At 40.0% G+C, this 23592-nt stretch overlaps 3 protein-coding genes across 8 annotated transcripts in view; 1 reads left to right on the top strand and 2 right to left on the bottom strand.

The window, feature by feature from the left end:
• Positions 1-5550: 5550 nt before the first annotated feature.
• arl13b (ADP-ribosylation factor-like 13b) lies at positions 5551-12755 on the bottom strand. Of its 2 annotated transcripts, XM_041978223.1 has the most exons (10): positions 12172-12755; positions 10045-10115; positions 9581-9830; positions 9117-9222; positions 8739-8941; positions 8524-8638; positions 8286-8421; positions 8014-8127; positions 7369-7437; positions 5551-6702 (listed from the first exon to the last, which is right to left on the bottom strand). In XM_041978223.1, exons 1-10 carry the CDS (start codon positions 12228-12230, stop codon positions 6626-6628), a joined length of 1200 nt encoding a protein of 399 aa, XP_041834157.1. In that variant the 5' UTR covers positions 12231-12755; the 3' UTR covers positions 5551-6625. The 2 variants fall into 2 exon arrangements, with proteins under 2 accessions (XP_041834157.1, XP_041834158.1); XM_041978224.1 differs by lacking the exon at positions 7369-7437 and having other exon boundaries at positions 5551-6554; positions 12172-12754.
• A 644-nt stretch (positions 12756-13399) lies between these two features.
• Positions 13400-17688, top strand: LOC121635151 (gamma-glutamylaminecyclotransferase B-like). 2 transcript variants are annotated; one of them, XM_041978226.1, is made up of 4 exons: positions 13400-13850; positions 14808-14899; positions 16183-16671; positions 16748-17688. In XM_041978226.1, exon 3 carries the CDS (start codon positions 16198-16200, stop codon positions 16666-16668), a length of 471 nt encoding a protein of 156 aa, XP_041834160.1. In that variant the 5' UTR covers positions 13400-13850; positions 14808-14899; positions 16183-16197; the 3' UTR covers positions 16669-16671; positions 16748-17688. The 2 variants fall into 2 exon arrangements, with proteins under 2 accessions (XP_041834160.1, XP_041834159.1); XM_041978225.1 differs by having other exon boundaries at positions 13402-13850; positions 16183-17688.
• Positions 17689-17940: 252 nt separating this feature from the next.
• Positions 17941-23592, bottom strand: part of LOC121635148 (FERM, ARHGEF and pleckstrin domain-containing protein 1-like) — a 51641-nt gene continuing 45989 nt past the window's right edge. For all 4 annotated transcript variants that reach the window (XM_041978216.1, XM_041978219.1, XM_041978215.1 and 1 more), the window contains exons 17-28: positions 23188-23269; positions 23033-23094; positions 22769-22944; positions 22561-22691; positions 22394-22462; positions 22223-22312; positions 22044-22126; positions 21602-21714; positions 19878-20038; positions 19297-19404; positions 19061-19212; positions 17941-18807 (exon numbers count right to left, since the gene is read on the bottom strand). In XM_041978216.1, coding sequence (XP_041834150.1) covers positions 18732-18807; positions 19061-19212; positions 19297-19404; positions 19878-20038; positions 21602-21714; positions 22044-22126; positions 22223-22312; positions 22394-22462; positions 22561-22691; positions 22769-22944; positions 23033-23094; positions 23188-23269 — 1303 coding nt within the window. In that variant the 3' untranslated portion in view covers positions 17941-18731. The remainder of the gene's footprint in view (positions 18808-19060; positions 19213-19296; positions 19405-19877; positions 20039-21601; positions 21715-22043; positions 22127-22222; positions 22313-22393; positions 22463-22560; positions 22692-22768; positions 22945-23032; positions 23095-23187; positions 23270-23592) is intronic.

Here is a 23592-nt window from a genome sequence, read left to right as displayed (position 1 = left end):
AGATGACTAAGCAAACATCAGTCACTGCACAGTGTTTCCCTTACCATCATATTACGGGGGTGCATAGATGTCGCCTCTGACGCTGCTGTAAATAGGAACGATGCGTCAAAGCGACCGCCATCTTGGGCCGGGGTAAGCCGCATCTACTTACAGCATTAGTCAATAGAGGCAGAGGTCTATCAACAATTAAAATCACCACAACTAGCTGAAGTTTCATACACTTTTTAATCGGTTTGGTTTATTAGAAATGTCACATATTTATGATACAACAGATCATTATTTTTATTATTTTTATTTTAAATCATACACTCACAGACACACCCACATGCATACTCAATTTTTCTACAATCCTCAGAGAAATAATAATGGTGCTGTTCATATATGGAGTTATATTTATAATATGAATAATATAAAATATAAATAAAAAATAAAGGAATGAAGGACACTCATTAAAAAAAAGGATTTCCTAAATTAAACATTTACCAAAATAAGCCCAAAATGAAATACCTCAAAGTTACGTGTGTTCCTCTCTCCATTTTCATACAAAAAAACCTAAATTTACCTCTGATGTGACGAGCCCAACAAGTAATGAACCTGATAAAAGTACCAAAGAACACAACACCAACATAAAACAGACATTTTTTTAACACGTCAAAGAAAATAAAATGAGAATTCAAGACCAGAGAAATTTGTAAGAGTAAGAACTGAAGGTTCCATTCAAAACAAAGCATTTCTAATAGTGTATTTTATAATCATTTAGAGGGGACTCCATTAGTGAAATATTTGGATTACATGAGAAATTGTCATGACACTAACTTTGCAGGGACGGTCAGGAAAATAAAAAATGGGTGGCATCACTCCTTCCTTTAAACCAGTGGACTGTCCAGTCCTGTTAAAGTCCTCTGGGTTAAAATGACGGCTGCAGACAACTGAACAGTACTTCCGTACAAAGTCTCTCCTCCTGAGTGCTGCTACCCATGCTGCCTCCTCCTTTTATCTTCTGGAAACATGCAAAACATCCATCTGAACATCGTTCAGTTCTCAGTTCTTCTGTAGCTGCAGGTCAGCAGTTAAACTTCATGTAAGCGCCATGAAACTGATTTAATAATGTTAAAATGACCCACATAGCACAATTATATGAAGTGGCTGATTGCTAAATGCCACTTAAAAAAATCTTACTGTAATCATCCCCTTACTAACAACAACATGTTTTATTTTCTTGTCCTGACATAAGCCGGTTTCATTTCTGTTAGCTTACGAAATACATCAAATAAACAAGTTCATAATAGTTAAATAAAATAACACCACTTCTTGCTTGTAAAATATTATCCCTTGTTTCTTGGTTTCGGTGTTTCTTTCACAGGAACATCCGTATGCAGCACAAAAATCTGGCATTTTGGTTTCACACACACAGTCTGACACAGTCTGACTGATCTGACCGGATCTGAAACCCCGGCCCAAGATGGCAACCGTGTTGACGTGCCTGAGGGGGTGCCCCGCCCTCCCAAGAAGTTAAAGTTAATTTTATGCTTTCCGATTGAAGCTTTTCATTTCGGTGTACAACAAACTAACAGAGCTAACTGCAATTACAAACCACACAAAGGCTGGACGTTTGCTTCCCTTTACTCAGTGCGAAAGTGATCACTAATGTAATGTAATTTGGCCAATTGGAAAAAACCTTGTCTCCAAAAAATAAATTGAATGCTAAAATAGTAAATACTCTCACCTTCTCTAAAACGATGGATAATATGATTAAAGTCATTCTTTAAAGCACAGCTTACATTTACAAATGACAGATTTCCATCATCTACTGTTTAATTCGCGACAGCAGAGATAGAAATGAGTTTTTTCGTCACCCTATCAGTGACATTTAGTAAAAGATCACAAGAAAGCAGTACATTCCCAAAATATTTTCCTATCTATTATGCATCGTTATTTTCTTTTAACCTTGTCAAACATCTAATTACAGAATCCCCAGTCCATAGCTTCTCTGCAGTAATATGGTGTCTTATTAATGTTCTCTGGAGTTGGAAATTATGATGCAAGGGTTGGCATTTATGCAGAAATGTTCTGTCTTATGGAGCAAGTACAGCAGACACACTTGCATCCTTAAGGATCCTTTCAATTGTAAACCTCGTTATGCTGGCATTCTCTGAAGTCATTCTGCAAGGGCAATCTCATTTTTTGTGATTAAGCGTTTTAATTTTCTATTTTAATCCCTTAAATCTCCTTATGTACTTTTTGTTTAGTTACCAATGTTTTTGTTAAAGGACCTAAATGCATTCCAGCAAACTTCCAAGACAGGAAAGGATGTTTTGTGTCACAAAAAGGCGGCTAGTGACTTACACAATAAGTTAAATCACAAAAAGGCCTCCATTTGTGATTTAACTGAACAAAATTGGACTTTGGTCTGTTTTGTCATGAGAAAAATGTTCTAACAAAATCAGCAGCACCCCAAGGAACTGTGCAAGATTTTAAATATAACAGACTCCTGTAAAAGAGTTGTAGAGTACATTGAACTGAGTCTTGTTCTAGAAAGTGGGTTCAACAAACTCATTCAAAACTCTGAGCTAAAATTATGTGTTGACAAACTGATAACCAAACCAGCTGCTTTGAGTTGGGTTAATCAACATGAGTATCTTTACACAGAGTAAAGCTTGTTACGTACGCCACAATTACTTGTTCTCAGGGCTGCAAGAACAAGAAAAAAGTTTTTATTGGTCCGGTCAGTTCATACTTCACGAGTACTTCGTGAAGTGGGGTCTGATTTTTATGTGCAATCAACAATTGACCGGGTCAGTTGATATCTAAAAAGAAACTTTTAAAAAAGAAGAAAAGGAAGGACGGAGTTGCGTCTTTAAAGACCACGTGTTGTATATATTTACGTACTCTCACCACCTTGATCAGCTGTTCATTAAAACTGTTGGGAGCGGACTTTTCGCTTAATTCTTATCCGCGTTAACCACGCCCACCTCAAGCGTCCGACCAATCACAAAGTGTTTCTCGGAGCCCCACGAGAAGAAAGTTCGGTTCGGCCGATGTCAAGAACAAACTGCAAGATGTCTCCAACTACGTCCGCAGTTTTGTTCTCGCAGATGTGAGAACAAGATAAAAGTTTTCCTTGCTTGCAGAGTATGTAACAGCCTTTAGTAGAGATGGGATTTATGGCTCTTTGAAGGGAGCCGGATCTTGAGGAGCCGTTCCTTTCAAAGAGCCATTCAAAAGACTGGCTCGTTCTCACAATATCTTACAAAATTTCACATTATATAAGAATGACAAACAATCAAAATATGTACCTATATAAAATCTACTATACAAGATTAAGTAATTATAGGAAAAATATAGATAAAAAGGATAAACCTGAGCAGTCAGTGCAAATTCTAGTAAATGTTTTGGATAGAACTCACAGTATTTGTTTACCAAACAATACTCTCTGCCCACAGATGCTTCACATGAACGGAGCGTGTTGGACATCAGACTTCTATGATGTCACATTTTATTTATCTTATTTCATTTTACTCAAATGTACTACTTCTTATTTACTTATTTATTCATTTATTTATTCATTAAGTCAGTCATTTTTAGCTGGAAGGGGGGGGGGATTGGGCTTGGTGTGTGTGTGTATACGTGTGTGCGTATGACTGTGTGAAAGATTTCATTGAGTGTTTTTATTCTTAGGTTTTTAATCATATAAAGAACTTTGTGTTGCCTATGGCATGAAAAGCGTTTTATAAATAAAGTTTGATTTGATTTGATTTGATGAAGGCAGTGTCAAAAATTTGTATATAAAAAGAATGGCTCACAAATGAACGTTCATGAACGTCACATCTCTAGCCTTTAGACATGTGCACAAATCACAACTTAAACTCGTCATCATATTCTCCTAACATCAATTCAGGGTTGCGAGTAAGCTGTGGCCTACCCTGGTCAGGTCGCCAGTCAATGGCAGAACTCATTAAAAAGGGCAGTGCACCCAAAAATGTGTTTTTTGAGCTGTAAACAACACAGTATTACTTAACTGTGATGAAAATCACGTATACTGTTAAAATTAATATATTTTTTTTATTTTAAAAACAGGATTTTGTGTGTAAAAAAAAAAGGCTTGTAACACCCTCTTCAGAGCAAAACCAGGTTGTTTTTTTGTGACACAAAGGTCATCTACTTCAGAGAAAATCTTAACCCACAGCCCCTCGCTCCAGATGCAGGTAGGCGGGGCCTCACGTTACAGGCATAGAAAACCACGCCCACCAACGTATTTGAAGGGCTGTGAACTTATGTGGTGTAGATCTGCCAGTTTCAGACTTCTATTCTTTCTCAGTTTCTGATAAAAAATATTCCTGCAATGGGACGGATCTGTGCTTCTGAGGGTGTAAAAGTAACACCGGACTTTATTCTTTACCTGCTGATCCTCATCTGTCGACAGACAGCAGCTCAAATCGTAGCAGAGGCAACTTCCAGCTGCACTTCCTGCAGCTGCCACAACCTACAGCGAGTCTCCACAGCTTTCCAGAGCTGCTGGAGCTGCTGACAGGCCAGCTAACAGCGCTAATGGCTCACACTGATACGTTCAGGACCACCTGCTTCATGTGTAGCTGAGGAGATTCAGGAGGGGAAAGTCTTCCACCTAAAAGACGCTCTGTGGCGTAGCTGCTTTGTGAATCTCACTTTGCATCTTACCTGGAACAAAACACATTTTTGGGCACACTACCCCTGTACCTGACTTCACTGTGGCGACTGCTAACAAAAAGCGTACCCGTTACTTCACACCACTGGAGAATGATATTCTTATTAAGTCAAACTGAAAAAATGAAGAGGATAAAATAGTGGTGGATAGAATGAGTTCTATGTAGGTGCAATCCCCGAAGGGAAAAGCACATAAAGCTTAATCTTTAGATTTATGTAGCTCGTGCCTGACAGCTTCCCTGCTGCTACGTCTCTAGCTTCATGGCAAAGGTTAATTTCCCAGATAGCATTATTACACCATGCCTTACCTTACCAGTTTAATCCGCAGCTCAAGTTCTGCGCAAGATTTCAAATAGTTTAAATGTATTGAGAAAAACTAGCTGTGCTTGAAAGGTCATGCACAAAGCTGAGGCTAGTTAGGTTTCAGCTCCAACAGGTGTGCCTAGTTACTGTTGCTAGGTAGCGATTACACAGACACTACTGGGAGCAGTCGATAACTCTCAAAATACGCTTTTCTTTGATACTCCCACCTTTTTCATTTCCCTGCAGGCTTTTCTAACAACCTGGATACTACTGCGTGCTAGTGTCAGGGTTTAAATGCCTCATTATAGTAAATATGATTAAAAGAAATTCCACTTAGTGTAGAAGCTTTTACCAAAAATACATAATAAATATCAGTGGTGACAAACATACACAGGTGTATATGCTAATCAGAGACTGGGTGCTCAACCAAATGATGCTCATGTGGAGCCAAAAATAACACAACAAACACTCCACAGCAACCAGCCCACAGTCACAGCCTAGCTGCAGCTGGCCGTGATGGAAGAGTACTCTCAACACACAAAATTATCCTCATGACCCACAACATATTGAAAACATCTTTAATTGTGCTGTTATAAAATTCAAACAGTAGAAAAAATATTCTTCCAACATCTATGCATTAGCAAGAGTAAAATGTCCCAGTACAGATCTGAAAAACAGTGCTGTGGTTTTAAAGTGATATTTCAAGTTGCTACGAAAAACTGCACCTAATTCTTCTCTGGCTCTTCACAGTGGGAATATTTCCCTTTACTCCACCTGCAAACTACTGAAACATGTACAGAAACAGGTTTGTCTGAGACGCAGTTATAGCTATATAATATAAAATGGGCGCACATCTGGAAATATCACTTTTAAAAACAAATGCTTAGTGTAAACAGCAGAATGTGTAAAAATCTGTAGCCCAAATTCACCCAAAATCCTATAAATTGATGCTGGTTGGAGACTAAAATGAACCGATTTGCATTTTTCTTGTCATGACAATTTTAGTGTTTCAGCACAAACCGATGATTGGCAACCGTAATGTACTTTACACTTTCAGTGTACTGTAGTGTAGTACTCATTAGTTTAATCTGAAGACAAATAAAAAATGCTGAATGTTTACTTTAAAAGGGTCAAATCAAGCACTGTGTTGTGCAAAGCCTCATAAGACCACTAACATGGCTGCACTGAATCTCAAAGTACAAAAAGAAAAAAAAAAGTCAGACACATTATGATTTTTTTTTTATGGCGATCTGATACAAATAAAAAATGTTTTCAGTAACAGACACATATATATTATTTACATTCTTTGTCAATTAAGTATTTAAGTTGGGCGCATGTAGTCCAAACTTTGTAATACTGATATTATGAATAAAAACACAAAGGTTCAGCACTAAAAGTGCTTTTTGTTGAGTGATGACGGAACCTGTCCGAGAGTTTAAGCAGTTCACATTCAATCATGCCAGTCTGTGAAATCACGACTTCTGAGCAGGACGTCTTGTCGCTACTTTGTCCTCTGAACTTCAGCGCTGGCGGACAGCCGTTTAGTTTGGTTGTCTACACACCACTCGCTTGAGACAGAAAGCAAAGGAGAGAGAGCCGTGATTGGTCAGGAAACCAACCTCGATCAGTAAAAGAGGGTTTAAACAATGACATCGTGAGCGTCGCCGTTAGGCCGAGGCCTATTCGCCAGCGGTGGGAGAGGCTTCTTGTAAATCTCTGTAGAAGGGAGAGGAGGAGAAAAGGTTTGGCTACGTTAATGAACGACATCCAATGAGTCCTGAAAAAAATAGAAACTGTCCATTAATGCGCTATCTTAGATTCAAGATGGTGGCAGCAAATTAGAGAAGCTGCACAGATGTTGTTAAGATGTGTAGACTGGAGGGAAAAAAGAGCATGAATACACAAACAGGCATTTGAGCTGATTAAGATGTCTGCAACCAGGAGGGATACACACACATTCAAGCACATGCCTGGTGAGATGCAGGAGGAAAAGAAGAGGATGAGTCTGATACTAATTAACAGTCAGCACACATCTTAAGGCAGACAGAGGTCAGTGTTTCCCCTGCAACTCCACACAGAGATGTACCAGCATCGCTGGGAAACACTCCAGCAAACCTGCTGCCAGGAGAAACAAATGTAGTGCTGCTACCATCACTAGAGCAGCTGTAATATATGATAAATCTACAAAAGAAGAGACGCATGAAAATTCAGTCCAGTGTGTGGAAGCGTGGAGGAAACACGGACACTCTGCATTAACAGTTACAGAGTGAGTTCATCCATACACGGACAGTTAGTGAGACACAGGAGCTGATGCAGATGCTGATGAGGGACTTTAACTTGTGGTTAACAGTGAGCACAACTGGATTCTGCAGGCAGCTTTACCAGAATGTTTAGAGTCCCCAAGTGGCTCTAGTTTAGGCAGTCTAGAGACTTTAGGTGTGGCCCATCCCACTAGAAAAAAACACAGCAAAAGAACCGATGAGGATAAATGTGGAAGATTTAGAGAAACACAGACATGCTCAGGCTCCGTCTCCATACCAGCTGATGATGATCTGACTGTTGGAGAATCTGAAGTTACTAAGAAGGATTAGCAAAAAATAAATAAAAATACACCAAATCACAAAACAAACTGGACAATATAGGCAGCAGAAACTAGGATACAGTACTGTACTCTGAAGCACTATATTAAAAAGAATTTTACAGTGTAATAAAACAAAGTTGTACTCTACTTTCCTTGAGAAAGAAAATGTAATCTTTCTTCAATTCCACGCTGAAGCTTGCATTAATCTGGTTTAATTTCATCTATGTTGGTACCTAAACTTAATGTGGAGGCTGGCTACGGCTTAAAGCCAAGAGTAACCAGTTAAATTAAGCTGACTGTTCAATGAACCGCTGAACAGAGCCGGTACACTGAGAGAGGCTAGAAAACAGGGCTGCGTCTCAAACGTACTTTTAGTTATTGATTTCAGGAGACAGGTGCAGCCTTTCCACCACATGATGAGGCCTTGTTATGAGGAACACACTGACCTGGAGGAGGTGGAGGGGTGGGGCTCTCTGCCGGCCCGTCCTCCGTCCTCAGAGGGTCCACCCTGTGTTTTCTCTTCAGGTGGAGCTTACTTGTCTTCTTTTTGCTTTGCTCACCTGTTTGGGCAAAAATACAAGAGCAACTCAGACGTGAGCTGATAAAGGATCATATGTTACAGCTGCAATAAATGGCTGAAGAAATAAGTTTCCTTTCCTCTTATTTTGATGTAATCCTTTCATTAATGTGTTGAGTTTCTCTCTATAAAAAGACTCACCTGAACTAGTGTTTTCTGCTGTTTGTCTCGTGTCATCTGGCTCTTCACCATTGTCTTCGTATTCCTCTTCTTCTGTGTCCGCCCCACCCTTCGGGCTGTTAGGCCTGCCCTCCTGCAGCTTTTCTTTGTCTTCATTCTGGAAACAACATGAAAAAATATCATTCTTCAGCTTCAGCACCAACTCAAAGCTCTCCGTAATAAACAGTGCACCACATGCTGCGTACACATGGCTATGCACCTTAGAAATCACAGTTCCTATGGGCTGGAAGGGGCTCTGGATGTTGTCGTCGTTGGGCTCCTCCTCTTGAATCGATCTGCCTTCTCGCTCTGCTTCCTCGCGCTCTTGACGTTCTCTGTGGACAGGAAAAATGTTGACCTACTGCTTCTTTTATTTGGGTATAGATCGATCCCTGGGATCTTCTTCTATCCTCCATCTTTGCCTCATAGCCTCACCTCTCCTCTCGTATCCGCCGTACCCTCTCTGCCCTCTCTTTCTTGTCCTGCTCCTCTAAAGCGCGCTGCTCGGCTGTGTCCTTCTGCACGCGCTCAGTAATAGCCTCATAGTCTTTGGCAATGTTGTTGAGTAGCCAGCTCAGGCCCTTCTTGATGGACTTGTCGACTTTTTTTCCATAGCCTAAAACGGCAGAGCACGGTTCCTGCAGGAGGAACGTATTCAGAGCAGATTGTTATATTTAATTGGAAGCAAACTTCAAGCTAATAGGAAGAAATTTTTCTCAGTTAAACCAAGTCCAACTTTATTTATATACATAGCCAAAACATGCCTTTATTTACGTTCAGATGTGGCTTCACAACAGGTGCAGAAACACTTACAATCTGACAGAGACACTTGTTCTCATTAACAAGCTTCTCTAATGACAAGTTCTCAATGATGTCTGCTTCAGCTAGCGCTCCCTCCTGGTCTTGCTTGTTGGCAAGCCTGATAAGAGGAAAAAAAAAAAAAAGAGAAAACTAAGAATTTTTGCAACCAGTCAGGGAAGACAGAATAGAAGTCATTCCAAAGACAGTTACCAGGATGATGTGTATAGTTACTTGCCTGGAAATCTTATGGAAATGTGCCTGTGCTGATTGCTGATTAGAACACTTTGCATACCAAAACGTCTTCTCTAAATTCTCAGCTCCCCAGCCTGTGTTTGTGTCCTGATTACAGATTAAACTGATGCCTCCAGGAATCAACATGCAGTGCAAGCACCCAACACTGGACTACGTACATTTCAGCAGAGCAGCATCTCAGTTTTCTAAAAAGCTTTCAGTAGTCGTTCTGTTTTTACACTCACACTAGCACGGGCTTCCCAGCAATGCGCGGGTGCTGGAGAACCTCCGCCATGGTCTCTCGCGTCTCCTGGATCCGCTGGACATCGCTTGAGTCCACCACGAACACCACGCCGTGTGACTCCGAGTAATAGTTTTTCCAAATGCCCCGGATTCTCTTCCCACCACCGAGGTCAAAGATGGTCACCTCAAACTTGCCCTGCTTCAAGTCAACTTTGGAAAAGCCCACAGTGGGAGCAACATCCTGGGGATTGTCTGCCAGAAAGAAAGAGAAAACTTCTGTAACACAGCTCTTACTTCAAATCATATTAATTATGATTAAATATTAAATCTGCAATGCATCACTGCAAGTATTCAAATGTGATTTCAAATATTTAGAAGAACAACGAAACAGAAGAGGAAGACAAGCAATAAACAGAGTAAATATGACAAACTGGCAAATCATTATTAACTCATAGAGGATCCTTACCTCCCTGGATTCCTCTCACTGTTGCCGTCTTCCCTGCATTATCAAGGCCTACCATCACCAGGGTCACTTTTCTGTAGGACAAAATAGGAAGAAATGAAGACATGACCAAGTGGCATTAGCTCTCATGACGCATTTTAGGGCACAGATAAGCCAGTTAATAATCTCAATGACCAACTCAATCAGACATGCAGCATGGAAAGAGGGCGTCACCAAAACTGACTTGATGAAGTACCACAAATAAAACACATAATGACAAGGCCTTTTAGCTCCAGTTTGTTTACCTGTACTATTAAAAACTTTTGGCTGAATAAAAAGGGGGCAAACAGATCTTTCCGTCTTCTGCTCTCTATTAAATGTGCCATTGTACATATATTTCAAAATAGATAAATAAAACAAAGATTTTTTTTTTACTTTTAAATCCTTTTTTTGTGTGTGTGTCATAAAACAGCTCCATGTCGTGGTGTTAGCTGCTATGAACATTTAAAGCATTTTTATAGTGACCACAAGCAAAAAAAGCAGATACAGCCCACACCAAGCCAGCAACATGGTAAGATGCCGGCCGGCGACTCAGTCTAAAATCTTATTATTTGGATGGAAATTTAAATACTTTTTCCAAAAACTTTTCTGAATGCAAAGTAAAATTTGCTCCAAAAATTTGCTTAAAAAAAGGGGATTGTTGCTGTTTTATATGACTGCATTCAGCCAAATGCATCAGTCAAAAATATGAAAAATTATGATAATTTCAAATGTAAAATATAGCTGCTATTACAATCTACAACCACGTTTAAGACCAGCGGGATATGTTGCAATCTGCATCCCTTTTTTCAGGCAGTGCCTTTTCCTCTCATCGTAACAGAAACCTTGTTGATCTTTAGTCCATGAAACAAACAGTAGGCAAAAATAAAAACAAAAAGGTGGCATCTAGTGAGTAAACAAACAGATAGAGCTCTAGTGTACACATAAACACTCAGTCTTTGTCTCCTAGCTGCATACTTAACTTTGACACTTGCGCCTAAAAGACATCAACCGTACAATCCATCCAACTGTCCTCTGGAGCCAAGTGGCCTTCATCAGAGCAGCCTTACACGGTACACCTCCAAAAGACAAGCCTCTGCCCGCTAACCCATAACGCTCCGTGGCTGCGGCTGCAAACCACCAACACCAACAGGTCAAATGGAAGGGACCTACTGAACTGACCTGGCTGCAGGATTAGGTGAGGATTTCTGACTAAGTCCAAAGGATCAGATGCCTCACACAGGTACCACGTGAGATAAGCTCTGTTGATCATTTTGTGCTGGTCTGGCTGGTTTACACACTCAAGTCTCATGTGTTTTGCACCCAGTCACAAACCACTTCTCATTATAGACCGCCCCAAAAGGAACGTTACTATTTAAAACATAAAATGCTTTAGTGAGATTATATTGAGCCAGAGCAGCTGATTTCACACTATTGTTTTTGCTTTCTTTTCTGTCTGATAAATAAACAACAAATGGCTGATGATAACAACAAAGGAGCAGAAAAAAACAGCAGAAATTAAGTCAGAAGTACTATTATTTAACCTCTTTATATTTTATTTGTATCCGCTGCTTGCTCTCACAAATCTATTCTGAAATGTGTTTGCAGTGCAGCTGTTCACAAATAAAAATGCGTCAATTTATTTCTACAATTAATAAGAACAATAACATCATTGTAGATTGTGGACTAGATTTATTAATTAAAAATAACACTTAACAGAATAAATTAGCAGCATATAATGTTCATTTCAGAAAATAAAGTCAAATACCATAGCAAATAATCAACCGCAAGTTGGTTATCTTAAATTGGCTTAAACTCTGCTTAATTTTTCTCGAATCATTGTCAATTATATCAATGTTTGATTAACAGCCCAAAAACACAGATGCTCTGGTCATGATGCCAAAATACAAAGTCAATAAATACTACAAAGATGTCAATTAATAAAATCACAATACCAGCTCTAACATTATCTGTAAATGATAAATACATGGCCAAAATATGCCATCAGATTTTAATATTTCTCCATTATCACAACGCCCTGTGGTGTTGGAAGCCACAGTGTTCAATATAGACTATTTTCAAGTTTTGGAACCGTTTTATGATTTCACTCACCTTGCAGGCTCTCGCCAGCGTTTCAGCCAGTTGCAGCAATTCGCCATCAGACTGAACATCGCACTCCAGATGACTGCAAACAAGTGGTCATCTACCCAGGAGTTCCTCCACTAGCCAGCCGTGTTTAACCAGCTCAGCGATTCCTAATAAAAATTCCTACATGACGAACTCCTAACAATGTCTATGCTAACAGCTTTTACAACGCCCGACCAAACGAACGTCAATGAATTAAGGGACAGTCGCTAAACCGTATCGGTTAACACTGACTTAGTAAACAAATGTTTCCTTAACGACAAAATCCCGTTACTTAAGTTTAGCTCAAGCTAATGTAGCTAGCAATAACGGTATCTTGTCAACTCGTTTGTGTCAATCACGGCGCACGAGCGAGTCCTTTCACGTAGGAACAAGAGTTGTACCCGCCAATAACAGGTGTTCATATACAACCCAGTAAACCCCCATTAAGTATTTTACTCACGACACATCGTTCACTTTGCATTAGCTGACTTTTAGCTGCCTGCTTTGTTTACGCCGTCTTTTCTGCTGCTAGGCTGCGGACGTGCTTGCGTCACGTCCCGTAGTCAACACAGCACGCTCCCAGTACGCCGACGGCAGAGCCCTCGATATACTCAGAGTTGCGACACTCTCCCCGTGACTCCCGTGTACAAAAATGGCGGCGCACTTCCGGGTTTCTGGAAACGTTCAATAGCTCCAAACATCAGATCAGACCTTCTCGATCAGACTGCGGTCATCGCCAATGCGAACTCAACGGATGTCGCAACTCTAAGTATATCGAGGGCTCTGGTCGATGGGAGCTCGAGGGAAAGACCGACTCTTGAGGGAAACAGAGAAACTACAGGTGTAATCTACTAGAGTAAAGCTAGACACGAACACGTAAGAAACATGGATTACGTGTTTATGCTCATGTTAATAATAGGATTTTAAGTTTATTTATTGTGTTTATCACTTGGAGAGCATTCAGTAGAATATTTATAATAACAAATGAATAAAACATTAATGTAGGCTAGACTTTGCCCAAAAGTCGCGAGCCAGGGCTTTATTCGGGCCATGGCCTCTGTGTTATGGGCCAGATGTCACCTAAATATTAGAGTTAATCAAAAAGAAAAAAAAAAAAAATAGGGGGGGGGGGGGGGGGGGGGGGGCTAAATTTGAAAGAAAATCAGAGCATGGACTAGTTCTGTCTCTTGGAGCTTTTAGAACTGCCACTGAAACTGAGAAGATCAAATGAAAGTATATGAGACACTGTCTATAACTGGCATGCACAGACCATGTGCATGTCCAACTTTTCTTAATATACTTTTTATGTAGAATTATATTTCTTTATTGGATTATGATACTATCCTGTGTACTAAAATGAACCAAGTCTAGCTGATAGAAAAAGACTAAAAGTCAGACTAAGTTATAGCCAGCTTGAAAGAAATGGCAAATCATTCCTGATTTCATCACCAGACTTCCTTCATTCTGCAAAAGTGGAACTTTATTGGATCTGTCTAGCTTCCTTGGCCTGGGTTTTATAAGATACAGTCCCAAATCATCTCAGCAACAACAAACCTTCACCAGTGAGTCACAGGGGTACAATCATATCAAGGAACCGTCTTAAAAAGAGTCGGCAAGAGCAACATTATCTCCCCTTGAGACAACTTCAGCTTTATCTTTATGAGGTTAGTCTGCGGCACCATTAATGCTGCAGCAATAATCTTTATTTGTTTGCTATGATCCAGTGTGGTTACTCAGAGGACAGCGGCAACTGTTTCTGGCGCCAAGAGGTGCTGATCCTCATAAATGACTGTTAATACAATTCTTTCTTTTTAATGTCCTCCTCTGCTGTGAAAATATTCAAATTGTCTTGCCATCTATTATTTCTTTTATGTTAAGTGGATTTTAATGGAGCCAACTGTGTAAATGATAGATGGCTAAACACAGAAAAAAATGTTTAGCTACCTTTATGTACAACTCTGCTTTTAAAACAAATGCCTAATTAGTGGTGGGAATATTCAAAGTACATTTAAGAATACATATTATTTCATTATGTTTATTCTGTTTTCTATATTGGCTGTCTTCTTTATTATAGAGCAACAGTAAATATTTGAAACACATAAAATAACAAGCATTTATTTTATTCTGATTTAATCATTATAATGCTCTGATACACAGTTTCCAGCTGAACTAGGCTTCTTCTACTGTTTCTTACATTAGCAGTGATGATGAGGGGCCTTATATCCAAAAAGCTCCTCTTGGCAAAGCAATTTGGTTTAGCACAACACAGCAGCAGACCACCATTCTGCTTGCTATGATGCTGTTATTTTTAACAAAAACAAAGGTGATGTTTATTATTTACATCTCATATGATATGATACATGTATGTATGTATTCATACATGCATGCATGTACTGCATGTGTTCTGTTGTGTACTTCTATGTAGTTTGTTTTATCATTTTTGGTTTGTTTTCATTCTTCTATTTTAATGTACTTTTTAAGGTTTCTTTTGCACTTTGCTTTTAATGTAATACTTTTAATGTTTTTTTTTATGTTTTATGTAAAGTACTAAGTTGTCTCGTACTTGAAATGTGCTATCCGAATAAACTTGCTTTAAACTGTCATCATCTCCGCCTCTTTAGCGCCATCTTGTTTCGGGCCTAATACCTTCTGCGCATGCGTCATATGTCCGGGCGGCCGGTACACAGGTGACAACATTTCTCCCTCATACAAGGTAAGACCACTACATTCATTTGCATTAATTTGTAGAAAATGTTCGCCATTGACATAAACCGTATGGCTGGTAGCTAGAATAGCTACTGTGTGGTGTTTAAATATGGTTTTGTTACTGTTTGTCAATCAACTACGGAAGCGTAGAGCTGTCGCCCGCCCGCCCCCACCAAAAAACCTGTCACGTGCTACGTTTTACGTTTTTACAATAAACTATCACGTTATAACGTGAGAAGGACCCCTTTTTATTTGCGTGGCAGTTCTGGGTGACATTAAAGTACCGTAACATAGTAAAAAAAAAAGCGTCACGTCTCATCCGCCTAACCGTGACTGAAAGAGGATTCATCATTGAGCTGTTATTAATACAAAGTACAATACAAGACCATAAAAATGTAGAAATGGCGTACCTTCATGTCAAAGAGATACGTTATAAAACAGTAAAACCAACATATCTCGAGAAATGGAGTTGTGTTGGCTTTGTCTGCATCTTCTTCCACAGACTGACAGTTCATTCCTCTCCACAACTCCATAATGTCTTTGTTCTCCAGCTGTCTTTCTACCTTTCTCCTGTACTCGACCTTAGTGTGCCTCTAAGTCTTTATAAGCTTTTGTTACCCGCTCTGCATTTCCTCATCTCCTTCCTGCATTGCCATCTTCTTCTGGTTCAGGAGGCCCTTCATGTCACTGGTGAGCGTCGGTTTATTGTTAGTATAGCACCGTACAAACCTAGCCAGAATCACAGTGTCCCTACAGAAATGGATGTAGTCTGTGATGGTGTCGACACTCCTGTCCATCCCCCAGCAGTACATCACAGTCTCTCAGTGCATCCCTGGCCTCTGGTGACCTCTTCCTGAAAGATCTGGTCCAGTGTGGTGTTGTTCAGCCGTTGGTTCCTCAAGCATCTCTGGTTCATTACACTTGTTCAGGAGCGAGCTGACATTTCCCATAAGAATGCAGGGCAGAAAAGGCTCGTACTTCCACTACTTATTTCTCATCTTAGCCTCTTTCTTAACTCCAGCTCTACATCCACAGAATGGCCTCCTCAGTGCAGTTGGAATTTGATGTTTTAGATCGTGTCCCAGCCTCGCCAGCTCCAACACTGTGTACACTGCTCCATCAGAGGCAGTACGCATTGTACATGAGGGGAACATAAAAAAAAAACCACAGGAAAAAATGTACAAAACACTACAGAAACCATAAAACAGCACACTACTCAGGCTTGCTGCCACTAAACCAGCACATAGCAGCCAATCTACAGAGATAAAAATGTTCTTTTCCGTTTCCCAGGTGTTTACCTTCCTCATGGCTCGGGTCTTTGTTTATGGCACCTTGAAGAAGGGGCAGCCCAACTACTCTCGACTGTTTGAAAGCAGAAATGGAAAAGCAGAGTTCCTGGCCTCTGCATTCACCACCCAGAAATACCCGTTAGTGATTGCTGGCAAGTTCAACATCCCTTTTCTCCTCAACCTCCCCGGACAGGGCCACAGAGTCCATGGGGAGATCTACAAAGTGGACGACCAGATGCTGAAATTCCTGGACGACTTTGAGAGCGTCCCCACCATGTACCAGCGGACTATGGTCGAACTGGAGGTGAAGGAGTGGATGGGAAAGACGGACGGAGAGGAGAAGCCGTCGCCAGGAAGCATCGCAGAGGCTTTTATGTACAGCACCACAACCTACCAGTCTGAGTGGCCCACGCTGCCCAGCTATGAGAGCTACGACTCGTACGGAGATCATGGCCTCAATTATGTGACCAGAGAAGCTCGAGACTGATGAAGCTTGCTGCACTGACATAAAAAAGTGATCACCTGACTTGTACCTCTGTGCAAATGAGCCTCCATTTATTGTGGAGAGCACACTAATACCCTCATTGTTTCACGTAGTCACACTATAAGGTCTTCACATCAGGAAACATTAAGAATTAAGACAAATAAATTCTTCTAGAGGCAGAAAAGAGAGTAGAATATAGTTAAGATGGATTTTAACCTATTGTTATGATTTTGAATCACTTAAAAGACTATTCAGAACAAACCAGGAAGTCTCAACGTTGGAGTAAATACTGTAGTATGAAATTTATTTTTAAAAACAGCCCAAACCCAGGAACAAGAAAACATTCCTGAAGCTCATCTCCAAATATCTGATTCTTTTAAAGCTTGACTTTAAAGTTAAATATCATAATATAACATTTTTCCTCCTTTATTTAAGATAAATGGATTAAACATTCTGCTATAACGGTGCAAATGAAGATCAAGACCAATTTTAACCCGTTTCAGTGAATAGTGAATGATTGGTGAGGCTGGCAAAGATTAGTATTTGGAGCACAGTTTTATGACTTTGCAAACTCCTATTAACTTTATAAATTGGAGAGGAGAAGCGGGCCATGAATTAAAAAGGTTCTGCGAGTTGTGATTTAATCACTAAGTGGTGAGATGTAATTATTTACAGGTTTTTAATGAAACACCTCACATTGAGAGATGTTCCACTGTGAATATTTTCCAAGGGCAATGGTTAATCTTCCGCATGTCTTACATGGTTTCTCATTAGCACTAGAAATGTTCTTTAAGTTAACTCCGGCTTAACTAAGCAACTCGCTTCAGGAAATTCAGCCTCTGTGGCAGAGAGTAAAAAATAGCTCAACTCAATTCACTGGACTGCTTTTCTAGCTTGTAAGTTTTTAACAATATCACTGATTCTTTTTTTTTTATAATTTCTTGGCAAACAAACAAAGAGAACTGCTGTTGTGTCTTTAGATAAAACAGTTGTTTCTGTGAAATTAAAAGATAGTGGAAGTTTCCCACGTCTGTGGTACTGCTGTTGAATTTCTCTGGAATTTGCCTGATTTACTTGATAAGGATCGACCGCACAAAGCTTTTCATTTACATCCATCTGTGTTAATATGGTGCAGATACACTGCAGGACAGAAGGCTAACCGGATTTCATCTTTCCTGTAAATGGACCAACTTTACCTCAAAGTGCAATGTGGTGTCCCTAATCCTCTTAAGGGTTTTTGTAACCATGACAATGAAATAAAAAAAGGCAGGACAATTTTCTGATTGGTCCAATTTATTTTTCAAACCAACAATATCGTTTTCCATCCTTATTTCAAACTGAAAAATCCAAAAAAGCTAAAGAAACACTGAAAATTGAGAGTAAGTGGCAGTCAACCATCAAAATCTCTGTCGGCTTGGGAAGCTTGTCCTCTCAAACAAGACTAAAATTAAAAAGAAAACAAGAAGAACATTTCACAGTGTATCAAAATACTGTACAAAAAGGCGCCTTACAAAAAGGAAAATTATTTTTCTAATTGTATCCAAACTGGCTTCACAATTTAGTCTTCAAATTTCATATATTTATATATATTTTATATACTGATGCAGGGTGTTCTCATGCACACAACTTTCAACAAAGTTTCTTAAATCTGCTTTAGGCCATTTTCAGAAACGTCATATAGGATACTAGAAATCTCAAGAGCAATATAATGAAAACACAAGATCCTATAACAGTAAACCAAGTTGCTGTGCGTGTGAGCAGCTGTAAATAAGGCCGACATTAAATCAAAAGTAGCATCAGCTGCCAGCAACTTCCAGTTTGGCGCAGAAAAAGTTCAATTCAGACACAAGTTGTGCAGAAAGTGTAACAAGACGGACACGGGACGTGAAGTGAAAGGACCTTTGAGTGTGAAAAGTGTGAATTCAGAATTAATTCATGATTATTTGAGCCGCTGCAACTTGCAACATGATTCTGAGCCTTTAATGTGAGTCCTTTCTGATATTTCTGCAGCCCCCAATTACAGATCTTCACCCAGATGAGTAAAAACGAAGAGGAAAGTGGATTAATCAATAAAGATCTTTCTTTGTGCTTGACAGGGAACGGCTGGTGGAGCAGGTTGCACTGCGGATCACCTCCATCCACCTGAAAAAAAGCATATTTTCAGCTAAAATCAGCCCAAGCACATACTTGGTGAGTTTTACAGCCCATTATGCTGCCAAGGTCTCTTAGTTTGGAAAGTAAATGGGTTTAATTAGGAAGGAAGTTGGCTTTAATTAAATATAGCTGCATGAGAAATTAGAACAAATGCTGGTATTTGGCATTGGACGTCTGGCATTAATCTGTTATTTATTACACTTAGAATGAAAATTGAAGACTAACTGCAGTGAATACCCACCGTTCAAAGGTGTACTCGCTCTCTGATCTGAAGTAATACACGTGGGATTTAAACTGGAGTTTGAAGACGTAATCTTTGTGAATATTCTCAGACTCCAAGGGGACGGTGACCGAGTAGCCCAGCAGTGGGAGGCTGGCTAGAGGATATTCATCCTGCACGCAGACATATAATCTTTGTTTATTAAGGACATGTAGCAGCTGCATTCTGAAATTTCTGCACATGCATCTAAATCTAACCTGATATGACTTGTAGAAGAAGAGGCTGAAGTTGGTGAAGACCACCCAGAGTTTCTGCCAGCCGTTGCTGTTCTTAAACTTCCTCAGCAGGTTACCTGAGAGCTGGTTCTGCAAACACGAGGCAAAAATAGGAATAAAGACCACACAGCTTAATACAACCAGGCCACCGTTTTTATGTTAAAGGAAAAGAAAAAGCTATTATCCTCCACCTGCACTTATAATAACTTCCAGAATGATTATATATCATAATATATTCAAATTTGCATCATATATTCCCAGTGAAAAGTCTGGAAAATCTCCCTGCACAGGTTAATGGGTACTTAGCTGCTGCAGTACTGCTTTACTCCAGCAGGTGTAGCTAAAAGACAGGCTACATGCTCTGCAAAGGAAGAGGCGAGAGCCCCTCAAGATTGCTAATGGGCCTCATCAAGACTTGCCTGCTACTAATGTGAGTGGGAGCAGATGAATAAATGGAGGTAAAGATGAACGATGGAGTCAACAGATGAGATGAAGACAGAACCAACGGAGCTAAACACAGACGTGTGGAGAGAAAATGACTAAGAAATAAACACAAGCAGTACCTCCACGGCAATGCTGAAGTCCACCATGGACACGCTTGTGTTGCGATGCCAACAGACGTGCACGGTGGTGTTACCACGGTGACCCTGACGCTCAAGAGATGAGCGTGAGCCGCAGAGTTCATCCTCTGATTCCTGCTCTGCTCCACCGTCCTCTGAGAGCTCTGTAGGACAATGAAAGCAACGTACTGAGCACACCAGTTTATTAAGGAGAGACACTACAAGTGAATAGTGCACAATAAATAACGGGTGTCTCCATGAAACTATTATTTTGTGTTTCCTGAAATGTTATGTTTAATTATGCAAATCTGGTTTTATGTAGCCAAAGATGCGTTAATATGTGAACATTTCAGGGGGAAAAAAATCTGAACGCTGGATCAAAGTTGCTGAATTTTCTTGACAACTTTTTATATAGGGGATTTTGAATCTCTGCATTTATTACTTCATAAATCAGAAAACACTGAACAAACCTCAATGTCTGCCATGCTCAGACTGAACGAGATATAAAAATAAAAAACTTTAGGTAGAAACTTTAAAAACACAGGGAGGCCATAACTGGAAAGTTTGGTGAGTGTAAGAAAAAATAAAAACTTCTACACATATTTACAGACATATCCAATTAAATTAATAGATTTGAGATTTTAGCTTAGAATAAAAATCAAGTTTAGCTGCTGATACAAAAGGAATTGTCAAGTTTGAATAAGATCATGTGGTTCAGGAGAGACGGAGCTTTCAAACGATACCACACATGGTTCAAAGGCACTGACAAAGTATAGTTAAATAAACACCCAAAATGTGTATTTTTGATCATTTTCTTTCCAGTTGTCTGAAAAAAAGACACGTTCGGGAAGAAAAAAATTTTCAGAATTGACCAGATGATGAAAAAACAGGTTTTGCTTGCTGTGCCTCACCTTAAGTGTTCCAGCTGATACGAAACCTTTAGCTACAGTTAGCTTAGCTTTAACAAAAAGAGTTTCTTTTAGGAAAGTAGCAGTAAGTGTGCAGCTTATAGCACTGTTTTGTCATTCAGTAAGATTGGAATATTGTTTACGTATAAGCTAAAAGCTAGCCAATAAATACAGGAATACATATAGCTCTGTTAACAGACAAAAACTTTTAACATCACTAATGCAAATGTGCACATGGTCAGAGCTGCAGCTGACGGAAAAACAGGATCGCATTACCTCAGAAACAAGCTTTTCCACATCCTAAACCGTTGAACTCCACGTGACTGGCTTATGCTTCATGCTTTTAATGCTTGCAGCGAGACGTGACCAGACGGTTGGTAATATTGCACAGTTCAAGAGCTGTTACCATGAGCTCAAACACAGCAGCTCCTCAAATGCACAACAAAGAACTGAGCTGAAATAGTTCAATAATGATTCCTCTGCAGAAAGAAGAGGGACACCCTTTTGTTGTTACTTGTAAGGCAATACTTTTAAACTGAAATGCAAAGGGCATGTCTAACGTCTAACTAAAGGTCAGCAGGTGGAGACTTTTGTGAAATGCAGTGGCAAGTGTTTGAAGGACAAAAAAAGAAGGCTGGCCCTGCATTTATCAGGTGACATTAAAAATATGATGAAAGAATATGGAGGGCAATTCACTGAGATTTGTCATGCTGCTGACAGCCGCTGCCCGTCTGGTCAGAGAGAGAAAATATCCTCACAATCTACAAGCAGGAGTGTAAAGGTTTAAAAACAGCCAGTAACTAGCAGTAGAAACCATACTGTTGTCAGATGGACTGGTGGAAAGCAGGTCAACATTTGGACTGCTGCTCTGTTCTGCCAAGTCAATGGCCATCCTGATGTCCTCCACCCATCGCTCCATCTCTGAAGCACAGCTGATGACAGAAGACAAATACTCCCATCACTACAACACATATATTAGAATTGTGTCAACACTCTGTAATAACAGTCTGTTTTACAACTTTGATCCATGAATGAGTCACTGATTGGAAAGTAGGTCACACAGTCCAATTAAATTTGAGGACAATCAAACTGGCACAAGTCTCACAAAGAAACAGCTTTAATGAGGCTGACCTGCATTCGTTTAAAAATGTTTTATTCTTAGAAGCTCAGAGCTTCATTTTCTAATGATGAATTTGTTTTCCTTTAATTTTAGCTTGTTTTAAATATAAAGTCTGTTGTGTATGTGTGTGTTTGTGAGTACCTGGCTGCGACTACCACAGACTGGCGCTGTCCGAACAATGTAAACGAATGAGGGACGCCCCATTCCTCCTCACTTTCTCTGATCTGAAAGAAACATACATCATCAGCGAGCTAGTAATAAAAATGATGCAATGACAGCATTTTGGCTGCTCAAGCTAAAGAAGGAATAATATTATGTACCGTTATGCCATAGAGAGGCAGCTGGCCATGAACTTTAAACTGGTTGGACGGAGTCATTCCTCGACTGGTGTACACTAAGGAATCACTAAACTGGTGGAGAGAGTAAATAAAGATAGTAAAAAATCCTCTTTTTTAATACTATTAACACCAAATTCAAGTGCAAAGACATACCAAGAAGAACATTCTCTGTTGAAGGCCCTTCCCAGACAGTTTGCTGAGGCAGCCGAGCCTGATGAACTCCTGCAAGTGAAACAGAAACAGGAGGTCAAACTCTTCAAAGGTGAAAGATGAGTCACTATTTTCAGGAAATAAAAAATAAATTTAAAAAAGATTCAAACCCTCCCAGGGATGGCGAGGTTGTCGATGCTGGTCAGATCTTTCCTGAGCTCTATAAGCTTCTGGAAGTTCTCCATCTTCATCATAGTGCCCTGAAGCTGCAGAACCATCTCAGAGATGTCTGCCAGGGCAGCTGGAGAGAGGAGGTTGGCTTATAAAAAGGAGACATGATGGAAAAGGGGTGCAGAAAAAGAGCAGGCAAGCGGGTACCTCGACAGTCCCTGAAATCCTCGTGGGTGGGCGGGTAGTGCTTGCAGAGCCTCTCCAGGATGAGTTTGTAGTGCAACAAGCGGTGTAGAGGCCTGAGGAGGAAGATGTAGAGGGGCAGGTAGCAAACTCTCTGCTGCTCAAAGTCTCTGCACATGGCCTCCACCTTCCGACTGGACCTGAGGGCAGACGAGAACAGCCTCCTTTTCAAAATTCTGCTAACATTTTGACATGTCTGGAAAGGCTTTAGCTTATTCTGCTACCTACCTACAAGCCCGTTCCAGTTCCACTAGACACTCTGAATGCTTCTGGAGATGGATAGTCAATTGCTGCACGTACAAAGGAGTTGACACCAAGAGTCAGAGTTCAAATCTATAATCCAAATCTTGTACCAACAATAAAGGGAGGTATGGGACAGTTACCCTCAGACCCTGAATGTTCTTCAGTAAAATGTCACCAATTCGCTGATAATCTCCTTTAATGTGGGCATTAGAGCGACCCTCCCTGTATGAGAAAACATGAGAGAATATTGTTCACTGACATGCAGTAGCGTTTATTTACCACTAGATGTCAGGGCAGAGTTTAATTTCTCTCACGTCTGGAAAATCTTCAATCATCCCATTATTCCCTTCATTTTGATGTTACAGCATTTAGGTTTAGCTTTTAACCGTGGCTTAAAAACATTTGTTGCATTGCAGCAAACTTTTAAATGAGCCTTTTAAGTCAGGTTAAGGAAAATACATTAATATGTAGCTTCAAAGAAGTTAAATTCTTCCACGGTTTCTTGAAATAAAAATAAAAAACCTGGCTTGTATGTCATGAGAATA

This window comes from Melanotaenia boesemani, chromosome 24 (genome assembly GCF_017639745.1).
Source record: "Melanotaenia boesemani isolate fMelBoe1 chromosome 24, fMelBoe1.pri, whole genome shotgun sequence".
In the NCBI taxonomy this organism is placed as follows: domain Eukaryota; kingdom Metazoa; phylum Chordata; class Actinopteri; order Atheriniformes; family Melanotaeniidae; genus Melanotaenia; species Melanotaenia boesemani.
Note: the sequence above shows the minus strand (reverse complement) of the source record. Positions and strands in the feature narration are given on the sequence as shown.